The 21,616-nt window shown below is 51.3% G+C and overlaps 1 protein-coding gene across 4 annotated transcripts; it reads right to left on the reverse strand.

Annotated features, from left to right (window-relative positions):
• Positions 1–642: 642 nt before the first annotated feature.
• On the reverse strand, positions 643–21,539 carry POLR2A (RNA polymerase II subunit A). 4 transcript variants are annotated; one of them, XM_081578650.1, is made up of 31 exons: positions 20,893–21,383; positions 14,798–14,941; positions 13,621–13,753; positions 13,336–13,472; positions 13,057–13,230; positions 12,609–12,890; positions 12,135–12,296; positions 11,806–12,026; positions 11,504–11,636; positions 10,905–11,029; positions 10,601–10,811; positions 9,865–10,074; positions 9,610–9,778; positions 9,328–9,422; positions 8,977–9,180; positions 8,625–8,847; positions 8,014–8,197; positions 7,440–7,611; positions 7,240–7,345; positions 6,949–7,154; positions 5,620–5,844; positions 5,233–5,479; positions 4,834–4,934; positions 3,913–4,017; positions 3,636–3,818; positions 3,200–3,403; positions 2,861–3,047; positions 2,638–2,751; positions 2,330–2,479; positions 1,069–2,227; positions 643–761 (listed from the first exon to the last, which is right to left on the reverse strand). In XM_081578650.1, the coding sequence occupies exons 3-30, from the start codon at positions 13,745–13,747 to the stop codon at positions 1,071–1,073; spliced, it is 5,814 nt and encodes a 1,937-aa protein (XP_081434776.1). In that variant the 5' UTR covers positions 13,748–13,753; positions 14,798–14,941; positions 20,893–21,383; the 3' UTR covers positions 643–761; positions 1,069–1,070. The 4 variants fall into 4 exon arrangements, with proteins under 4 accessions (XP_081434776.1, XP_081434774.1, XP_081434775.1 ...); XM_081578648.1 differs by lacking the exon at positions 14,798–14,941 and having other exon boundaries at positions 20,893–21,539; XM_081578649.1 differs by having other exon boundaries at positions 643–2,227.
• Between the last annotated feature and the right edge of the window lie 77 nt (positions 21,540–21,616).

Below are 21,616 nucleotides of genomic sequence, written 5' to 3' on the forward strand. Positions count from 1 at the left end.
TTCATAATCTTATTGTTGGTGTGAGGCCAAAACAAAGACTGATCAGAAATGACTTGAGAACTGTGTAAGAAAAATACCCAAAGAAAATATGCCTCCTGGTGGTGATGGTAAGGGTAATAACTTTTCTGCTTCTGTACTACACCTCTCTGTACTTTTCTAAAATTATGTATTATGTTGTTTAATTGCTAAGTCGTGCCCAACTCCTTTGCCACCCCATGACCCGCCAGGGTTCTCTGTCCAGGGAACCTCCCAGGCAAGAATACTGGAGGTAGGTTGCCATATCCTTCTGGGTATCTTCCTGACCCAGGGTTGAACCCTTGTCTCCTGCATTGGCAGGCAGATTCTTTACCACTGAGCTACCAGGGAAGCCCATATAATATGACAATCAGTAGAACTGCTGAAAAAGATGTTATGTCAATACTGTTTTAAAGCAGGACGAGACCTATTTGTTTGACCCCAAAGTCAAGACAGAGCAGTGCCTGGCACACAGTTTGTTTGGTGAAAGAATGTACCGTCTGTGTTTTTTTTCCGCCCCTGCCCGTTAGCAGGAATCAGCCTCAACACTGGAAATGGAACAGCAGCCCAGGCGGGGAGTCACGCCTGGGTGTTCTTGCCTCCTACTAAACTACTCAACAGACACAATTTTGGTCAAAATTAGTAAACTTTATTTAAAGTTCAAAAAATAAAATAACAGACAAAAGGTAGCTTTCGTTTTGTTCTTCCCGAGGATCAGATGTGACGACCCAGAGCTGGAACTACCCCTAAGAAGTTAAAATACCCTTTATCCCCAATCAAGCCACAGAGAGAAGGATGTTTGATTTGGGGACAGGCCTGGGGTAGTGGGGCAGGAGGGAGACCAGCAAAGAGGGTGAGTGGGTACTGAGATAGCGCAAGTAGAGAACAAAACAAAAGCCCCAGCAGAAATGGGTCTGGAACCTCAACAGGGGCCTGTCACAAGGAGCTATGTACAAGGGAACCAGACTGGGGCTGTACCCCACAGGGGAGCAGAGGGGCAGGGTACCTCAAGGCCACCCTCCACCTAGCCAGCTGCCGCTGCGCACAGCTCACCCTCAGTTCTCCTCATCACTGTCATCCGGGCTGATGGCTGGACTGGTGAGACTATAGGTGGGGCTGGTAGGCGAGTAGCCGGGGGAGGTGGGTGAGTAAGTAGAGCCTTTTGGGGAGGTGGGGGAGTAGGTGGGGCTAGTGGGCGAGTACTTGGGGGAGGTGGGTGAGTAGGTGGGGCTAGTGGGTGAATACTTGGGGGAGGTTGGGGTGTAGACAGGAGAGGTTGGTGAGTAAGTAGGCGATGTGGGTGAGTATTTTGGGGTGGTGGGTGAGTAGGTAGGGCTGGTAGGTGAGTATTTGGGGGAGGTGGGTGAATATTTTGGGCTGGTAGGTGAGTACTTGGGAGAGGTGGGGGTGTACTCTGGTGAGCTGGGGCTATAGGAAGGACTAGTTGGGGTGTACTTTGGTGAAGTCGGGCTGTAGCTGGGTGAGCTGGGGCTGTAGCTGGGTGAGCTTGGGGTGTAGGTGGGAGACTGTGGTGTGTATCGTGGGCTTGAAGGAGAGTAGCTTGGCGAGGTTGGGGAGTAGCTGGGTGAAGTCGGAGAGTAGCTTGGAGAGGTTGGGCTGTAGTTGGGGCTTGTTGGTGTGTAGTTGGGACTAGTAGGTGAGTAGCTGGGTGATGTCGGGCTATAGCTGGGTGACGTCGGGGTGTAATTGGGACTGGTCGGAGAATAGTTAGGACTGGTGGGCGAGTAACTTGGAGAAGTTGGAGAGTAGCTTGGTGATGTTGGTGAATAGCTTGGAGATGTCGGTGAGTAGCTGGGTGAAGTGGGTGAGTAGCTGGGTGATGTGGGCGAGTAGCTGGGAGAGGTGGGCGAGTAGCTGGGTGATGTGGGCGAGTAGCTGGGAGAGGTGGGTGAGTAGCTGGGTGATGTGGGTGAGTAGCTAGGTGATGTGGGAGAGTAGCTTGGGGAAGTGGGCGAGTAGCTGGGTGAGGTGGGTGAATAGCTGGGAGAAGTGGGTGAGTAGCTGGGAGAGGTCGGGGAGTAGCTGGGTGACGTGGGGCTGTAGTTGGGGCTGGTTGGAGAGTAGGATGGGGAAGTAGGGGAGTAGGAGGGGGAAGTGGGGGAGTAAGAGGGACTCTGGGGTGTGTAGCCTCCAGGGGAGCGGGGCTCATAGGCAGGCGATGTCGGGGAGTAGCTGGGAGACATGGCACCCCCTGTGGGAGAGAAGTAGAGAGGCGTTAAGTGATGAAAGATTCATCCAGAAGGCAAAACCAAGGAGAAAATGAACTTGGCCTTGACAGATAAGGACCACTCACCTGGTGAGGGGATATATGGGCTTGAGGGGCCTGGGGAGCCCGGGGAGCCTGGTGTAGGAGACCAGGCCGGGGAGTAGCCAGGGCTGAACCCGCTGGCGTCTGAGGCAGCACTGGGAGAGAAGCCTGCTGCTCCTGGGGTCATCCCACTCCCTGCAGAGAGAGACATTTGTTAAAACCAGAGCTAGAGCCCCACACCTTCCCAGATCTCCAGGGCCCCCAGCACCCCCACATGGGAACCCCTCACAAGCCCAGCCCACCCACCCTCTGAACCACCCGGAGGGGGGCTGTCTTCCTAGGTGGCCACTCACCAACACTGGGGGACCAGGCGCCGTAGGCTGGGGTTGCACCCTGGTTCCAGGGTGTCATGGCTGGAGAAATTCCTCCCATGGGACTGGGGGCCGAGCCAAAGAACATCCCGGTGGCTGCAAAGAGGCACGTGGTGACTCATGAAGAAGAACACCCAGGGCCTGGCTGTCCTCCCACCCAAGGCCTCCCCGCTCCCACCTCCACCTCGCAGATCCTCATACTCACGTCCAGCAGCCCCCAGGCCGGGGATATTGGTGGGGATCTCCATGCCATACTTGCACTTCTCCGCATCGAGCAGGAGGTCAAAACAGCCAGTGCCAGCCGGAGCTAGCTGGCCCAGCATGATGTTCTCAGACACCCCCTTCATGGGGTCACTCTCTCCGTGCGCAGCTGCTTCCATGAGCACGTCCACCTAAACCTCAGAAGAGGCGGCACGCTGTCACACCCCACCCCCCACGTCCCACCCAACAGAGGAGAAACCACACCAAGGCCCATCACTCAGCCAAGGAGCCCCTCCTCCCACAGCCAGCCGTCCTCCCCACCTACTCAGAACGTCTCCCGTACCGTTTCCTCAAAGGAGCACTTCATGAGAGGTCCAGTGTCCTGGCGGTTGACTCCATGTCGAGTGATGGCCATCAAGTGGCCACGACAGGTCATGGTGTCACACAGGAGAGCCAAGTGCCGGTAATTGACATAGGAGCCATCGAAGGAGATGACGTGGTAGAGCTCCCGCTCCAGGGCCTTCCGTACGGCCTCAATGCCTAGCACCTGATGTGCGAATGCAGGGGAAGGGTCAAGACCTGGTAACTCTGCTCTCCTCACACGGCTACCAGCACCCAGATCCACAGTCAGGAGTCCATGAAACCCAAATGCAAAAGTGCATTCAGGCATGAAACAAACAGATCACAGAAATGCCCTGAAAGGAGAGCATGGACCACAACCACTACCCGAGACCCAGGGGGTCCAGAAGATGGCGGGGCACTGGCTCGCAGGGGCTCACCGTGAAGATCTCCACGATGTCGTTGGATGTGGTGCGCACAGGATCCACATCCTTCTCACTCAGCACGCGCATCAGGCTCACGCCGTCCGTCTCCAGGATCCACTCCTGCAGGGCCTTGAACTCCCCGTCCTCTGTGATGATGATCTTCTTCTTGTTGTCAGTCTGTGGCAAGTGCATGTACACCTGGCAAGGGACAGAGCAAGCTCACGCTGGGTGGGTGGGTGGCAGTGGGAGGAGGGAAGCAGGGGTGGACGGGCAGTGGGAATGGCCGGCTGACCTTGCTGATCTGCTCTATGCCCTGCAGGGTCATGTCCGTCAGCATGTTGGACTCAATGCAGCGCAGGAAGACGTCATCATCCATCTTGTCCACCACCTCTTCCTCCTGCGGCAGAAACGAGTCAGGCCTCTGAGAATCCTCCGGCTCCCCCTGGCCTCATCCCGGACCACAGCCTGAGCTACATAGCTGGGCCTGGCCCAGACTTACCTTCTTCCTTCCAATAAGGTTACTTTCTAACATGTTTTTAGGATGGTATTTAAAGAAACCTCAGAGAAGACAGCCAGACCCCACCAGCCTAATACTGTTCCCACTCTCTGTGCACGCCAAGGACGAGAACCAAGCACATGAAGCCTCCACTCTCGTCCTGGTTCTTGTTGCACATCCACCACCCACCGCTAATGCCTTGATGCATGACCCCATTTAACAGAGGTGTATTGTCCTCGCTCAAGACGCGTCCACATGTTATCCACTCTCTGCCAGTTCATATGAAGCTCTGAGCTTTTATTATTAAAAGTGCCAGGCATCCACATCTGCCGAACAATTTTTTAGGAGCCATGCCCAGGAGTGAAGTCACTGGTCAAGCATTTTCCTGGGTCTCATTATAGGCATTGTTACCCCACCTTCCCAAGGATGCAGCAGTTCCTACTGTCTGACCTGCCCTCAGGGAGGAGAAAACCAGGTGACGGGGCTATGGGGACGCCCCTACATCAACACCATCTGTTTATCCATGTGGCACTATTTCACATTTAATAGATTTTTTGCTGCTAAAACTTTTGAAAATCATTGTTAGCCACCCTCCATCTCCACTTCAGATGGTGTGACTGGCACTCAATGCTGCCTTCATTTTAATTTCCATGGTCAGGTACCAGATTTAACCGTTTTCTGTGTCTGACACAAAATTTCTGCCTGGGTCCCCTTTACCTCTTGCATCTTGTTTTCATCACTGTTCATAATGCGGATCCGGAGCACCAGCTTCTCTGCGTTATCATCATTAAAGATGCAATTCAAGTCGTCACCGAAACCTGAGAAGAAATGAGTGAGGAAGATGGCAGCTGCAGCGCTATTCCCACTTGCAGTGTGTCCACAGTTCTCCCCAGTGGGCTCTCTTTTGGCTTCCCCCTCTTCACAGAACCCTTCTAGAAAGAGGGTGGGGAAAGAATGAGAAGGAAAAGGCAGTGCAGAAGGGACCTGGAAAAGAGATGCCCTGGGGAAGTAGAACCAGTGCCTGGAAGTTGGTGGGTATGGGCGGCATGCCTGGGATGAGAGCACAGGGACAGGATGAGGAGCAAGGGGAGCCTGGACAGGACCTCCTGGCCTCACCAGCATTGATCTTTTCAGCAATCTGCTCCATGGTCAGCTTCCGGTCAGTCATGTGCTTCCGGTCTAGCTCCACCCGCAAAAGCCAGGGGGAGATTCGGGCCACATCAAAGTCAGGCATCTCATAGTAGACATTCACCCACTCCTGATCCTCAGCCACCACTGTGCTCTGAGGGTTGGGGTCATAGTAGATGGCCGTGTTGGCGGTCACCTTCCTCAATGTTGTGTGTTCCAAGCGGCACAGAATATCCTGGAGGAAAGAGGGATTCTTGACATTCAGGTGGCTCCAAAGGCCTCTTCAAATCCCTCTGGAAAGGGAATTCCAAACACTCACTGAAAGGAAGGGGTCCCCTCCTCCTCCCACCCAGAAACCCATTACTCAAGTCCCACCTTGGCTCTCTCCGCATCTCGAGCAGACTGGCCCAGTAGGAAGACGGTAAGTGAGGGGGTCTTTGGCTTCTTGGAAATGTTGATGAGCTCCTTAAGTCGGGGCACACCCAGAGTCACGTTCTTGGCGGACACACCAGCATAGTGGAAGGTGTTCAAGGTCATCTGGGTGGCAGGTTCTCCGAGGGACTGTGCAGCCAGAGCTCCCACCATTTCCCCTGGATGGGCCTGGGGATGATGGGGAGTAAGAAGAGCTGCTCTCAGAAGAGCAAATCCGCCTGCCTACCCACACCCCCGGTGAACAAGAGTGAGGTGCTGTCAGGGCTGGACAGAAGCATTTGGAAAAGGAAGAGACTTAAAGATCAGAGTCTATTTGATCATCCCCTTCCTCAAACAGCATTTCAATTTACACACGCCATTGAGAGCCCAATGCGGTGCACACCCAGGAAAAGGACTATGCCATCTAAAACCTTCATTTCTAGAAGCAATGCATGCTGATTATGAGGTAAATATTCACCTGATAACAGTCTTTTAATCACACACCATAAATGATAATCTTTTAATTGGAATTATATAGTATGTAGACTTTTCAAACAGGCTTTTTTGCTTAATAATACTATTATTTAAGATTGATCACTGTCTTTTTATGGCTTGACAACTCATTACTGTATCACAAATAATATTCCCTTATCTTGTTTATCCTTCATCAACGGATGTACATTTAGGTTGCTTCCCTTGCTTGGCTATTATGAATAAACTGCTGTGAACAGTTTATTCATAAAAACCTGCAGCAGGTTTTTGTGTGGACACATGCTTCCAACTCTCTTGGGTATGCTTCTTGGAATGAAATTGCTGGGTCAGATGGTAACTCTATGTTTAAACTCTAGAGAAACTGCCAGACTGTTTTCCAAAGCAGTTGCAACATCCCCTCCACCAGTGTACGAGAGCTCCAATTTCTCCACCACCCTCACCAACACGTTTACTTTTTCTTTTAGTCATCCTGCGGACACGAAAAGGAATCTCACTGTGGTTCTGAGTTGCATTTCCCTGATGGCTGATCATGTTGAGCATCTTTTATGGATTTACCTCTCCAAGGCTCAGCAGCTATCTCTGCAACATGGAACACTAACAACCCCTCCTCTATGAGAGTCATCTTAAGACTCCTGAAGAATACAGGAATAAAGCCCCCAACACAGGACCTGGTTCACAGCAGTGTCTCAATGAAGGAGAACTCTATCAGGCAGCTGTGGGCAGAGGTGGGAGGTTCTCAGAGCCCAGAGAAGTCAATAGGTCAAAAGAGAGAATCAAGGCTAGGGTGAGTACAGGACTCACAATGGCTTGGTTGAACTTGGACTCGATCTCTCCAAGCAGCCAGTCGAAAGCCTCTCCACTGAGCCGGAACTCCTCGGCCATGCGGCGGGAACACAGCGTGGACCGCAGGTGGATGTTAAAGAGCAAGGTGGCATTCTCCTGGGCCTGCCGGCTCAGGGGGTCGTCCCCATTCACAATCACCAGCTTCTTGCTCAACTCCTTGACTCCTGGGGGCCAAGCAAGAGATAAAGAGCTTGTAAACGGGGACTTGCCAGCAGAGCCTGGCCTGGCGGCTCCACGGCAACTACTCACCCTCTACCACCTTGATGGGGTGCAGGTCAGACGGAAGGCGAGGGTTGATGTGGAAGATCTTCTGAGCGTTCCAGATCATGCGCAGCAGGTTGCAGGGGAGGACAACCTAGGGCAGGAGGGCAGGGAGGCAGGACCCCGAGTCAGGGCCAGCTGTGCAGGGCCAGCCCCTCTCCAACCCAGCCCTGCGTGCCCACACGCACCTTGCTGTCACCAGTTGGGAAGATGACTCTGAGCACCTCCCGGTCCTCACGCATCCGCTCAAATTCTCGTTCTAGCTCATTCTGAATGTGTGCATTGCTCAGCACATCCTTCACCAGGTCCTCCTGCAGGGTGCGCCGCAGGGCCCTCTCATTGGTGTAATCAAAGCGGAACCTGCAGGTGGCAGGAGTGGAGTCAAGGTGCAGATCCCAGCCAGAACAGGGTGTGAGTCCTGAGGTGTGAGGCCCATAGGGATGGGCTGTGAAGAATCTTGGGAGGGGAAACAAGTTCCAGAGCCAAGGCCGTCTAGCAGCCCTGAGCTTGTGTCGGCCCTCTGAGCTTGCTCTGTACCAACACCAGGGACAAAAGGGGCATGGGGTCTCAGCTCTCTGTCTACCCTCTCCCATCACGTGGCTGCTGCCACAGAGGTGGAGAAGGAGCATGATAAGGTTAAGGTTCACTGCAAGATACGGTCCAGGTGAGCTCACCTTGTGGGGGTTGGGGGGAGAACGGGGACTCCTACAACCCTGGCCCTGAGCCCCAGGGGCAAGAACCACCCGCCAGCCGCCTCCTCACTTCTTCTCAAAAGCCTTGTTGGAAGGCTTGAGGGTGGCCAGGTTCTGGAACTCGACACTCTCGCCTGCCAGGCCATCCTCGCCATAGCGCAGCTGCACCACCTGATTGATGGAGTTGCGCACGGTGGCGTCATACTTCACCATCACCGACTCCATGGACTTTATCAGCCGCCGCTGGATGTATCCTAGGAGCAGAGAGTCAACTGAGGGGCCTGGAGCAAGAACAGGAGCCTCTCTACCTTAGGAAGAGTGCTACTGGCCACTCTGGTCTTCAGGGGAGCCAGCTGGTGACCCCTCAGCCCCAAAGCCTCCCAGGGAAAGCCATGCCCACCAGCAGATGGAACCAGGGCCCAGTCGAGACCCCAAGGAACCATCCCCACGTGACTGGTCAGGAGCAGAGCCTCAGGCTCCATCCCCATGACATGGAATGCCACAGCACAGCCAGAACAAGGCTGTCTGCCTAACTCTTGACCTTCAGTCTCTGCTCTTTCCACAGAGGCCAAAATGACTTCCCTGGAGACTAAAGACTTCAGTCTGAGAACCCCACTCAAACCCCCAAGGCTTTCTCTGCCTGGGCTCCTCCCTGGGACTGGCTGGTGGCTGGGGCCTCACCAGTCTCAGCAGTCTTGACAGCTGTGTCGATCAGCCCCTCACGACCCCCCATGGCATGGAAGAAGAACTCAGTGGGCGTGAGGCCGGCCAGGTAGGAGTTCTCCACAAAGCCTCGGCTCTCAGGCCCATAGTCATCTTTGATGAAGTGAGGCAGGGTCCGGTGCTTGAATCCAAATGGGATCCGCTTGCCCTCCACATTCTGCTGCCCGACGACAGCAATGACCTGGGGAACACAAAAGCTGGGCTGCATCCCCTCCCTCAAGTTTCTCAGTGCGTCCCCCCTAGCAGCACACCCTTCCATTCCTCCTCCCACCTCCAAAGGACCCTCTGCTGGGAAAAAAAGGCTCCCCACCTGGGAGATGTTGATCTTGGAACCTTTGGCCCCAGACACGACCATAGACTTAAAGTTGTTGTATTCAGACAGTGATTTCTGGGCAGAGGAGCCGGTCTTGTCTCGGGCATCATTGAGAATGCGGTTCACCTGGTTCTCAAATGTCTGCCGTAGGGTGTTCCCTGGCGTGGGCTCCAGCTCGTTGTTATGTGCCTTCTCGATGACCTGGTGCAAAGAAGGAGGCGGAACTCTCAGGGAGACATCGACTTCTGCTCGTCTCTGTCCCTCCCGGCCCCATGTCCCCTTCACTCCTCCTCAGTTCAAAGCCACTGGGAGACTCTGGTCCAGTCTCTGCCCAGCCTCCCCTCTCACCTCTATTACATCCTGCTTGGCCTTCTTAATCGTGTTCTGAATGTCTTGGTAAGTCTTAGAATCAGCGATAGAGTCCCCAATGCCAATGGTATGACCTGGAAATGAGGAGAAGCATCAGCAACACCTTCTTTGGCCCCCAAGAAACACGAGACAGACTCACAGCCAAGAGCATAGATGGAGGGAACCAAACCCAAGGAGGGAAGAGAAGGGGAGGGGAGAAGAGCAGTCAGCAGTGAGAGGGACACGATTTGTAGACAAAACTTGGTGGAGCCCTAGACTTACCCTCAATAAGCAGCCAGTTGTTGATGACAGTCTGAATGTTGGAGTAGAAGAGGCGAGTGATATCATGACCCATCTCAAGGTAAGAGATGTGGACCAGGGAGCCGGCTGACGTGCCCAAAGACTTCTTACACAGGATGCCCATGATCAGCTCGCCATTCTCCACCACCACCTGTAGAGAGAGAGCACCGTTCACGGCCCCTGCTGGTGCTCCCGGGTCTGAAGCCCTCCCTGTTGCGTCAAGAAGCCAGGCCCCACCTTAGTGTCCCCGGGAGAGATGTGCTTGTAAGGGCCGCTGTCCTCATCATCAGGGTGGGTGCTATGGGTGCGGATACAGTTGATGTGGCCGGGTATGATGAGGGAGAAGATCTGCTTCCCTGTCCACAGGGGCCGGGGCTTCAGGATGGCTGGCTGTGGGACCTTCCCATCCCACGTGGACAGGAACATCAGGAGGTTCATCACTTCCCCCTGAGAGGAAAAGAGTAAGAGAGACAGGAAGTCAGAACTGCAGGAGTCCCTGTTTGTGAATGTCAGGGGAGGCCTCCCTGCCCAAGGTGGAAAGCCAGATTTTGGAGGCAAAAAAATGGCAAAGGAAGTGTCTGCCAAACTTTCACTGAAAAAATTCACTGCTATAGTTCAAGATTTTAGTCATTTTTTTCTTTAAACAGTAACTACAAATTACTTTTAACAATTTGAAAATAAAGACAAAGGAAAAAGAAATAGAATTTTAACAAAGTCTTATTTCTCTCTTTGCCTTTACTTTCCAGAGGATATCTGAAATTACATGACATTTTAAGGAATTAAACATGGAGCTAAGGCCATGCACTGTTTTTGGCCTTGATCTTTGCTAAGCCCGTTCCCTTCACCTGTCTCACATACACGTCAGTGCACAGCAAATCAGCACAAGTCACTGCCCCCGCCCTGTCATTGCTGTGCTGGGCCCTGCCCACCCAGGTCAGGTTCTCCCCACCTCCACCGGTCCCAGATCACACACCCGCTCCAGGAAGACATCCCTCTTGGTGAACTTGCGCACTGCAGTCAACGTGTCCTGCACGATGCCCATGACCGGACGATTGCTCTGGGGGGTGACAATCATGCGCGGTACCATGGCCAGCTCCTGGATCTCAGCCCGTGTCTCCAGGGACTGGGGCAGGTGCAAGTTCATCTCATCCCCGTCGAAGTCGGCGTTGTATGGAGTTGTCACACTGCAGTGAAAGAGGAGGGTGAGTTGGGGAGATGCTCTAGTGAAACCCAGGGAGCAGCCCAGCCCCACCACCTCACTCAGCAGGCAGACGGACCTAAGATTCAAGCGAAAAGTGGACCAGGGCAGGATGCGAACCCGATGACCCATCATGGACATTTTGTGCAAAGTTGGCTGCCGGTTGAAGATAACAATGTCCCCATCACACATGTGCCGTTCCACCTGGGGAGGTGAGAGGCGGGAGAAACCTCAGTCAAGGAGGGGTGCTAAGAGTGAAGTCATAGTGGACCTTAGATACTTGAGACAGGCGATGCTGTAATGCCATTTCACTTAAAATGCTTATTAACCACCTGCTTTGGGCCAGGTCCTAGGCTAGATTCCAGGTTATCAGAGAAAACAAAGACATGGTACCCAAACCTCAGAGAAGTCAGCTGGGGGAGAAAACCTCAAGGTACCCTGGCCATGAAACCTTCTGGTTCCAGGCACCCCCCCATCCTTGCCAATCTCCCTTTCCTGCCACGTGTCCCTCATGCTACCCATGGGTTTATGTGACCCCCACCCTCACTGCCAAATGCCAGCAGCTGGCAGCTACAAGCTTGCCTAGAACAGCAGGAGTCTTTTAAAATGACACAGGTTCTAATAAACAGGATAGCCTCAGCTGGTCTGTTCCAGCCGGCCCCCCAGCCTGTTACGTGCCTTGTAGCCAGTCTGCAGGTGAAGGTCACTGGGCTTGGGGTGGAAACGCAGGTCAATGCGATCACCGTTGTCCCGAATGATGTACTTGGCTCCTGGGTACTGGCTGTTCCCCCTGCGCACTAGTTCCTGAAGCCTAGGGAAGAGACATGCAACGAATAAATCACTCTCCAAAAAGCCCTGTCATTACCCCTCCCCCAAAGCCACAAGTGGTGCTTGAATTTCTCAACTTCAAAGCTCTCTCGAAGTTGAGAGAGCACCCGTCTTCCTGGCCCCTCCAGGCATGGCTTCTGAACTGAGCACACCTGTCAATGTTGAAGGGGGTGACGATCTCCGCGAAGGTCATGTTGGCAGCAATGGAGCGTGGCACGCCGACCTGGTCAATGGAGAGGTTGGGGTCGGGGGTGATGACAGTGCGGGCTGAGAAGTCCACCCGCTTGCCCATCAGGTTCCCACGCACACGGCCTTCCTTCCCCTTCAATCGCTGCTTCAGGGACTTGAGGGGACGCCCAGACTTCTGCATGGCCTGTGAAGAGACAAAGGGTGGGGGGCACCCCAGCAGTCAGCACTGGCCCCCACCCTGGCCCTCTCCCCTTTCTTGCAAGCTCCAGGCACGGGGACCCTGCTGACTCACGCGAGGCAAGCCAGGCAGCTCGTTGTCCACCATGGTGGCCACGTGGAACTGGAGGAGCTTCACATCCTCGGCGATGACATGGGCAGCTGCGCCGTTCTGCTCATTGCGCCGAAGCTGATTGTTGATCTTGACAATGTCGGCCAGTTTGTGGGTCAGGTCATCCTAAGGCAGAAGTCAGCACTGTCACCATCCAGCCACCCTGCACGTGCCAGCATACAGTGTCTCTCACCCCCGCCCCCTTCACCACCACCCTGGGCGGCAGCTCTGGGCTCTCGGCTCACAGATCTAGAAGCACCTTGATGGGCTTTAACCTCCTTAAGGGGCTCCCTAAAGGTCATACAGCCAGCAAGTGGCAGCTGTCTTCAGGCCAGGATGATCTGTCTGGCACCCCGCACACCTTCCCCACCCCCCCCCACCCCCACCTTTGCCCAGATACCCAGCCTAGCTATGAGGTAGGGTCCCACAGCTGCTGACCTGGTTGCGGGCAGAGCCCTGCATCACGACAGCAGGCCGCACGGAGAGCGGGGGCACGGGCAGCACAGTGACGATCATCCACTCAGGCCGGGCGTAGCGTGGCTCCATGCCCAGAACAAAGCACTCCTCGTCAGAGATGCGCTTGAAGATCTCGTGCACCCGTTCGGGGCTCAACAGGATCTTCTTCTCTTGAGAGTCCTCATTGACATGCTTCCATTCTGCGTATAGCTCCAGGCCAGAGCGCCGGATCCGGGGCTGGTACCGTCCACAGCCACCGTGGCCCTACCAATGGGACAGAGAGGCCATGAGAGCCCAGAGGGTGGGTTGGCCAGCCCCTCACTCTTCTGTGACCTTCAGGTCCTGCCGCTTCTGCTGCCTTCTCCCCTTTCTCCCTCCAAGACCACTCTTCCCCTCACCTGCTCCCAACAGTCTGGGCAGCCCCAGCTACCTTTTCTTTGGTCAAATCTTCATCCCCCTCAGGCTGCTCTACACCAAACTTGTTGTCCATCTCCTCCCCGCCCTCGCAGATGTTTTTGCCCTTGCAGAGGTCATAGACGTGTGTGAGCCGCTTCTTGGGCTGCCCCTTGGACTTAGCCAAAATGTCCTTGATCTTTGGGTTGTTCTGGGAACAGAGAAGACAGAGTGGGGTCAGTTGGGGCTGCTCCCCTGCCTCCTCACCACCCCCCCAGCAACCCTTCCCCCAGGCCAGAGCCTGTCTCCCACTTACAGAGTCCACAAGCAACTTGGAGCAGAAGAAGCAGACACAGCGCAAAACTTTCATTGTCTTGACCAGAAAGCCAACATGGAACACAGGTTTGGCCAGCTCAATGTGGCCAAAGTGGCCAGGACACTCTGTCATATTTCCTGTGGGAAAACACACGTGACATGTTCCTTCCAGCACTCACCTCAGAGACCAGGTCTCTGGGCTTCCACCCTCAGTCCCAGTTCTCTGTGAGGTCAAGCCTCTCCCTTCCTCCAGGGTCCACGCCAGCCCCCCTCCCCCAGCGCTCACCTGCACAGGTTTGGCAGCGGCCCGTCCTCTCAATCACCCCCTGCCTCGGATCCATCAGCCCCCCGAGCTTGGGGCGGCCTCCCTCGGTCGTCTCCGGGTATTTGATGCCACCCTCAGTCACAGACATTCGTTTCTGTGGAAAAGAAAAGGCCAGTACTAAACTGAATCCCTAGTTTTCAGACTTCATGGCTGGGGAGCTCTATACTGAGGCCTCAAAGGACCCCCAAACTACTTACAAAAGAACTAAGCAGGTTTAGCTTGGAGTGAGAGGAGTGGGAGGTCAGCGTGTGTGATATTTGATTCTGAAAATGCCAAAGTCAAACACTATAGGTCAAAAGCTCATTCCAGTCACCTTCTGAGTGAGACAGGGCATGCAGACTAGTGTGTGGGCAGCTCTGGGCTCCACACACACTATTCATTCCTCTGGGTTGAATTCTAGGCCACTATCATCCATAGAATTTAACCGCAAAAGAAATAAAGCTGTTTCAAGGCGGGGGAAGAAAAGGAAAAAAATCAATGCCTTGTTTCTTTCCCAAAGCTGAAATCAAGGCCAGAATTGGGCTCCCTGGCAGGAACTACCCCATATGGCCACCTACACTTTGACAGCCCAGGTGTGCTGCCCCAAGACATGCCTTGTCAACTCTAACCTTACCTCCTAAAGTTAGGCACTCTTTGTCTATATCCTTGTAACCTCCTCTTTCTCAAGGGCTTGGGTCAGCCTGAATCCCTTCTATGTTTAGACATTTTAGGATAAGACAGAAGAAGGGGGCGCTAGAAAAAAAGGTTGGTGAAAATTATTTGGAGCACAGAAAATTTTCAGGGTGAACCCTGGAGCCTCAAGAGATGACTTGAGGGTTTTGGCCCTTGGTGAGAATCCTGGAGAAGGTACAGCCAGGACTCAATGGGACCAATTCAGTGGAGGAAAGGGAGAGAAGGCAGAGCTCAGAAATAGGTACAAGTTGGAGAAGAGATTTCTGCTCTGAGCTGTTCAAGGAAACCCATGGCATCTTTTCACACACTGAAAACCAGAAACTTTAAAATTAGTTAAGCTTTGGTCCAGTAAACTTCCAGAGAGAACTCAGAAGAATTTAATAAAAGCTTCTATTTTATGTGTCAACTTCATGCCAGGCACTAAACATACCTAATGTACCTTGTTTCGCTAACCCTAACCACTAACCTGCTGTAAGTGAATTCCTTTTTCTTTGACATGAGAAACCTGAGGCTATATAAAGTGACTGCCCAAGGCCTCAATCTCAAGGAGCCAGCAGAAGTCAAATCCAGCTCTCTCTGGTTCCAAACATATGCTCATCATCCTACAGTACTGCAGTGGAAACAATTAGTTAAACTCAAGGACACCCAGAGCACGATTCACAACAGCCAAGACAACCTAAATGCTCATCAACAGATAAATGGTTAAAAAAGATGTGGTACATATATATAATGGAATATTACTAAGTTATGAAAAAATGAAATGATACCATCTGCAGTAACATGAGTGGACCTAAAGATAATCATATCAAGTGAAGTAAGTCAAACACAGAAAGACAAATACCATATGATATCACTTATATGTGGAAGCTAAAATATGATACAGGGACTTTCCTGGTAGTCCAGTGGTTAAGAATTCACCTTCCAATGCAGGGATCACGGGTTCAATCCCTGGTTGGGGAACTAAGATCCCACATGCTGCCGGGCAACTAGGCCCGTGCACTGCAACAAAGACCAAAAAGTAATAATTAAAAAAATAAAAAGACTCAGCTCAGGCACTACTTCTTCCAGAAAGCCTTTACACAGCCTCCCCAGGCAGACTGGTGCCCCTCCCATGCTTCCACACCCCTCCATCACTGCACATCTCATAACACAATGAAGTTATCTACTGGGGTTTGTCTTCCTCATAGATTCTAAGCATCTCTTCGGCAGGTAGCATTCCTCTATTATCCTGGATCATGTGAAACTGAACTAAACTGCTTAGGACCCTCCACTGCAGGGAAGTGCCCTCAAAGAACTTGAAAAGAGAAAGGTTGTCCCGTTACAGTCAAACCAATGATCCTCTCATAATGAAATCTGATTAGCCACTGCTGGGTAGTGGTCTACAGATACAGGGCTGCTAAGTCACTTCAGTCGTGTCCGACTCTGTGCGACCCCATAGACGGCAGCCCACCAAGCTCCGCCGTCCCTAGGATTCTCCAGGCAAGAACACTGGAGTGGGTTGCCATTTCCTTCTCCAGTGCATGAAAGGGAAAAGTGAAAGTGAAGTCGCTCAGTCATGTCTGACTCTTAGCGACCCCATGGACTGCAGCCTACCAGGCTCCTCCATCCATGGGATTCTCCAGGCAAGAGTACTGGAGTGGGGTGCCATTGCCTTCTCCGGATACAGGGCTAAGAGGTTCTAAACATCTACAGTGTTCATCCAGATGACCTGATGAAACCTCAGGGAGACAGGTCCTGTGGTGACTAAATTCATGAAGCCAGACCCCATCAGTTGCATCGTGTCTCATGAGAAACACAACAGAAGAGTTTGCTTACCTTGAATGAAACACAACGAAGCAGGAGCAGGCCTGAATCTGGCTTCCAGAAGTCACTAGAGACAGGCCTAAAGGAAATCACACTCAAGGCTTTTCAAGTCCCTCTGCTCCAAGTCCATGCTCACCAAACCAGCCACCTTCTAAAGACTCCCTCTGCTTCCAGGCATTGAGAGTGGGCCAGGGGCTGTCCTGGAATGTTCTGGACTAACCCCTCTACCTAAGTTATATTTTGGATTACACACAAAATACTTCAGCCCTCAATCCTTCATCTATTGGTTCACACTGCCCACATGGTAAAGGTTTGACTTCCAAGGGCTCAACACTTCTGCTCCAACTACAATAGATTTCTCAAAATTCCTTTTCTTCACATGCTCTCCTTCCCAGCAAACTTATTTTCAAGGCCCAGTTCAAATGTCACCTCTTTATAGACCATTCTCAACTCTTCCTACCCTTATCTATACCCCAGCAAATTCTCAGCCCAACGTTAATTACTTGTTTACACATCTGTCTCTCCCACTGGACTGTAATCCTTGAGGGCAAGGATCATGTTTCATTTGTTTAGTAAAGTAACCAGCACAGGGTAGGGGCTCAGTGAATACCTGCTGCATGTATAGGAAACCCCTCACTGAGTTATTTAAATTCTTCCTGGAATAAGTTGGAGTATAAACAAATTGAGTTATGCTTTCCATGGTGGACAACTGCTTTTAATGAACCCGGCCAACGCCTTCAAATGTAATCAGGAGCCCACTTCCCCTGACTCTGTACAAGCTTTGCATAAAGACTCAGCAGCAACCCTCCTTGCTTCCTTCCCCTCACTTGGCAATAGCCAAAACCTTCTTCAAACAGCAAAGATGACTGTTGTGTCTTACAGTCAACCTAAGAGCCCTATTTCAACACATACACTACTCTCAAGAGGTCTGGAAAATATTTTACCTTTAATACTATCTGTGCCCCAAGAGGCTTCTCCAGGCCTAAGTGGAACTTTGTTATTCCCTCTAACACGAAGCATGATATAAATGGTAAGCCAGTAAGCCTTGCAGACCAAAATCAGTCTTGCAAAAGCCTACACACCAGAGATGATGTGTGTGAAATTTTGTTAACAGCCTTCCATGCTTTTCAAAAAATGCAAATATATTCCCATTCTTCCATAAATGGAGCCTCATTCTGCATACTGTTGAGGAACCTTCTCCTTTTTCCAGATTCCTAAACTTTAGCGGTTCACAATGCCCTTACTGCCTCACTCACTACCTCTCACAGCCAAAAGAGATCCACTTGTTAAACACCTGGATCCAAACCACCTAGTAACAATTTACATGAGAGCAACTTAACAGCCCTTTGAAAAAACAATAAACAAAAACTGAGACAACTATTATTTTAATGTATTAAAATAAAAATAACATTTTTACTTATCCAGAATAACCACAATTACCTATGACACCTGTTGCGCACCGCACTTCTCAAATCTTAGAATCAGACAGGACAACACCACTCTTATCTCTGGTTCTACACTGATTCTTGCCCAGTATTTAGCAACTGCTAAAACCCCAGCTTCACAAAGATATGACGTCATCGAAAGGGATCTGGCGCCATCTAATGCTGAAAAGAAAGCTGCCCAATCGAGTGGTTCCCAGGGCATCAGGCAGATGAGCTGTGCTTCTCCTGAAAATTTAAAAATCTCCCACCCCGTGAGTGCTGCAGTGCCTCAGGAGTTTGAGAACAGGGAGTCAGGGGACTTAACCTATTAAGAAGGTCTTATTCTATTATAATAAACCCTGTGTTATTAAATAGAATTCCTATTAGTAAATACTTACGTGATTTATAATTTCAAACTATCATTTACAAACAATGTTGCAGTAAAAATCCTTCTATGTGTATTTTTATGTACCTGTCCAACTATTTGTTCACCCATTTATTCGAGTAACTTTTACTACATGCCTATTATGTGCCAGGCACTATTTGAGATGCTGGAGGAAGAGAGGTGAATAACAAAGTCCTACATGAAATTCTATTCAGAAAGTAAGAAACAAAAAAATCAATTCTTTCAAGTACTGACCGGCTATGAAGTAAAATAAAGTCAAGACTGGGGGTTAGAGAATGCAAAAAGATGCTACTTAAATAGGGTGGTTGGAAACAGCAGCTAATGATACGACATCTGAGCAGAAAACATACTGACATAAAGGAACAGACCTGCAGAGGTCTGAGCAATGTTTTTCTAAGCAGCAGGAACAGTGAATAATAAAATCCCTGAGGCAGGAATGAGCTGCTAGTTCTGGATCAAACAGCAGGTCAGGGAAGTTAAAAGAGCAAAAAGGAGATTGGGAATGAGATAGAGAGGTCAGCAGGGGTCAGAAAGCACAGGACCTCACAGAACAGAGTAAGGAGTCTGGATCCTTTGAAGAGAATTCCATGCAGGGGAGAGATACGATTAAAAGATCTCTCTAACTGCTCTGCAAACTCTTAACAGAAAAAACTAGAGTCTGGGACTAACGTGGTATCCCATGGGAAAGATGATGGTGGGGCGAACCATGGTGGCTGAGCCAGTCATAAATGACTGGATTCCACCACATTTTTAAAGGCAGAGCCAACAGACTGGCGGATAGACTGAGCAGAGGCTGAGAGAAAGGGAAGTCAAAAAGATGGCTTTTGGGTTTAGGGCCGGAGCCACTGGATGCACTGTGGAGCCCTCCCTTGCTTGCTGAACCAGGCAAGACCGGGGGAGGGGCATACTTGAGGAGAAACATTAATAAGTCTTTTATTTAAAGATAAATTTTTAGAAGTGCAGCACTGGGCCAAATAATATACATATTAAATAATCCATACTGTCAGACTGTCCTCCAAGGTTATACACCAATCTATCCCTACCAAAAATTGCGTAAGCATGCCTATTTCCCAGTGCTTCTGTCAACAGGGAAAAATCAGATAAGAAAAAGAGAGTCTGTGTTTAATTTGCATATTTTCATTAGTAAGTTGAATATTTCTATTGGCCATTTGTAGTACTTCTACGCACTGCCTATTCGTATCCTTGATCCTCTTATCTAGATTTGCGCCTTCCTGATTTCTAAGTGTTCCTTATACATTAAGAAACCTAACCTTGTCTGTCACGTTGCAAATATGGTTTCCCCATCTTTTTTTCAGCTGTTCATGGTGTCGCTGACAAACAGAAGTGGCTCTTATTTTTATATAGTGAAGTTTGCCTTGCTCTTCTTTGTAGATAAAATGCTTAGCTGGGTGCCTATCATATAACAGGTACTCAATAAAATCTACCCATAATTCACTCATTCCTACTAAGGGTTTTTCCCCTGGTATCAACCTCCAAAAGCTGTCTATACTTTTTGAGTGCTTTATGCTGCTGCTGCTTCTAAGTCGCTTCAATCGTGTCTGACTTTGTGCAACCACATGGACTGCAGCCTACCAGGTTCCTCGTCCATGGGATTTTCCAGGCAAGAGTACTGGAGTGGGTTGCCACTGCCTTCTCCTGAGTGCTTTATACTTTTGCTTTTTAGACATCAACCTCACTCCATCTGGAATTTATTCTGTGTGGTCTGAGTTCAGAAGTTCTAATTCCTGACACAACTTTCCTATAGCTGAGCCCCCGCCTCTAGCAAAATTGTCTCCATCCACAAACAGAGCTATTCAATTCATTCTTTCCAGCTCACTGGCTTCCTCCAGTTCATTCCACAAAGGAGTTTGATTCACCCATAGCCCACCCTCCTCCCTGGTCCCTCCTGCTTCCACTCTTAGTCCTCCTCCCCAGTCAGTTCTTCATAGAACAACCAAAGTAGTCATTTTTTTAAAATGTAAATTTGATATCACTCTCCTGCTTTTAATTCTCCAATGGCTTCCTATTGAAAACAGAATGAAATCTGGATTCCTTACCATGATTTACAATATCCCACCTGGCCTGCCCCACCTCATGCGTCTCCAGTAATGGTTTAATAATACTCTCCTTCTCACCACTAAACCCCAGCCACCCTGGTCACTTTTCAGCTTCCAGGGCACACCCTCCCTCAGGCCCTTTGCATTTACTCTTTCTTCTGCCTGAAAAGCTCTTGTCCGAGAACCTATGGCCTAGGAGACAGGCTGCTTCTTATCACTCGGGTAATGTCATCTCAGACAAGCCTTTCCAGATCCTGACACCACCCCATCTAAAGAAGCCTCACCTCATTGACTATCCATCGCATAACACCATTTCACTTTATTCAAGGCACTTGCCCTTAACAGAACTATCTTGTTCATTTATTCGTGTTTATTGTCTGTCTTCCCTGCCCCTTCTCAAAGAAAGTGCTCTAGATTGTAGAAGGTAGGATCCTCGTCTTTTTCAGTTCTGTATCCCCAGCGTCTGTTCTGCCTATCGCGTAGCAGGCACTCAGTTAATATTTGTAGCAGGGGGAGGGAAAAAAATTGGGGGGCTCGATTTCTCATCCAAACTTGTAAAGGCCTCTTAGCATTCGTGTCATCTCATTTAACGTTGCTGACTGCGGTGTGGAGCCAATCACCCTCCATCTCTCCCTCCTGCTCACCCTTCAGCTCCTCCTGTTGCCAGGCCCCCAGCTCGGACACAGCGCTAAGCTTGCTGACCCCCTAGGAAAATTTAACTCTGGCTAGCCGAGGCTGGACCCAGCACTGCCTTGGCGCCACTAACCCATCCGGTCTCCTTGGGCAGGAGAAGTGCCAAGTTTCCACGGCTATCGTCAAGCCCCGCCCGCGACGCGGGAGGGAGGAGCAGTGAGAGGGCAGAGCCGCTTACCAGTTCATCCGGACTGAGGACTCCGAACTGCACTCTCTTGATGGTGCGCAGCGGGCATGCGCTGTCCCCGGAGGGGGGGCCACCCCCGTGCATCGCGGAGGCAGGCGCGCTGCGCAGGCGCAAACCTCAGTACAAAAAGCCTGCGCCGCCTCCACCTAGGCGCTCAGACCCCGTCCGGGCGGCCGCCGGGAAGGACCTCCCCGAGTTGGGAGGAAAAAGCCGGAGGAGGGAAGGGTGGGGGAGGGAAGGAGGCGGGGAAACGAAAAGGGGTGAAAGGAGCTCTCCTCCGTCTTTCCGGAGATTTTTCCGTCTCCCAAAAAGAAAAAAAAGAGGAAGGGAAAGGAAAAGGTTTCGGGGGAAGAAGAAGAAAAAGGGAAACGAATAAATAAGTAACCGGGTTCCTGAACGGCAGAGGTTACGGCAGTTTGTCTCTCCCCCTTCCGGGAGCCGCCTTCTTCTCCAACCGTCCCGGCCGCGCTCTCGGCGCTTCTGAGGAGAGAACTGGCCGAATGACGCCCTTTATAGATTCGCCCCAGCTTCCCCCGCCCCTTCCTTTCCCGCCCTCCTTTGCGCTACGGGGCCGCCTGCGCCGGCGTGCACGGGGCGCGCGCTCGAGTCCCTGATCGTCGCTCCTCAGCTCTCGGCCTGGGTGACCTTTTGAAATGACAATGGGGAAGGGAACTTTTTTACCGCTCCTCCTCCCTTCGCTACTCCCTCTAGCACC

The sequence above is a fragment of the Giraffa tippelskirchi genome, chromosome 3 (genome assembly GCF_054371585.1).
Source record: "Giraffa tippelskirchi isolate mGirTip1 chromosome 3, T2T-mGirTip1v1.2.pri, whole genome shotgun sequence".
In the NCBI taxonomy this organism is placed as follows: Eukaryota; Metazoa; Chordata; class Mammalia; order Artiodactyla; family Giraffidae; genus Giraffa; species Giraffa tippelskirchi.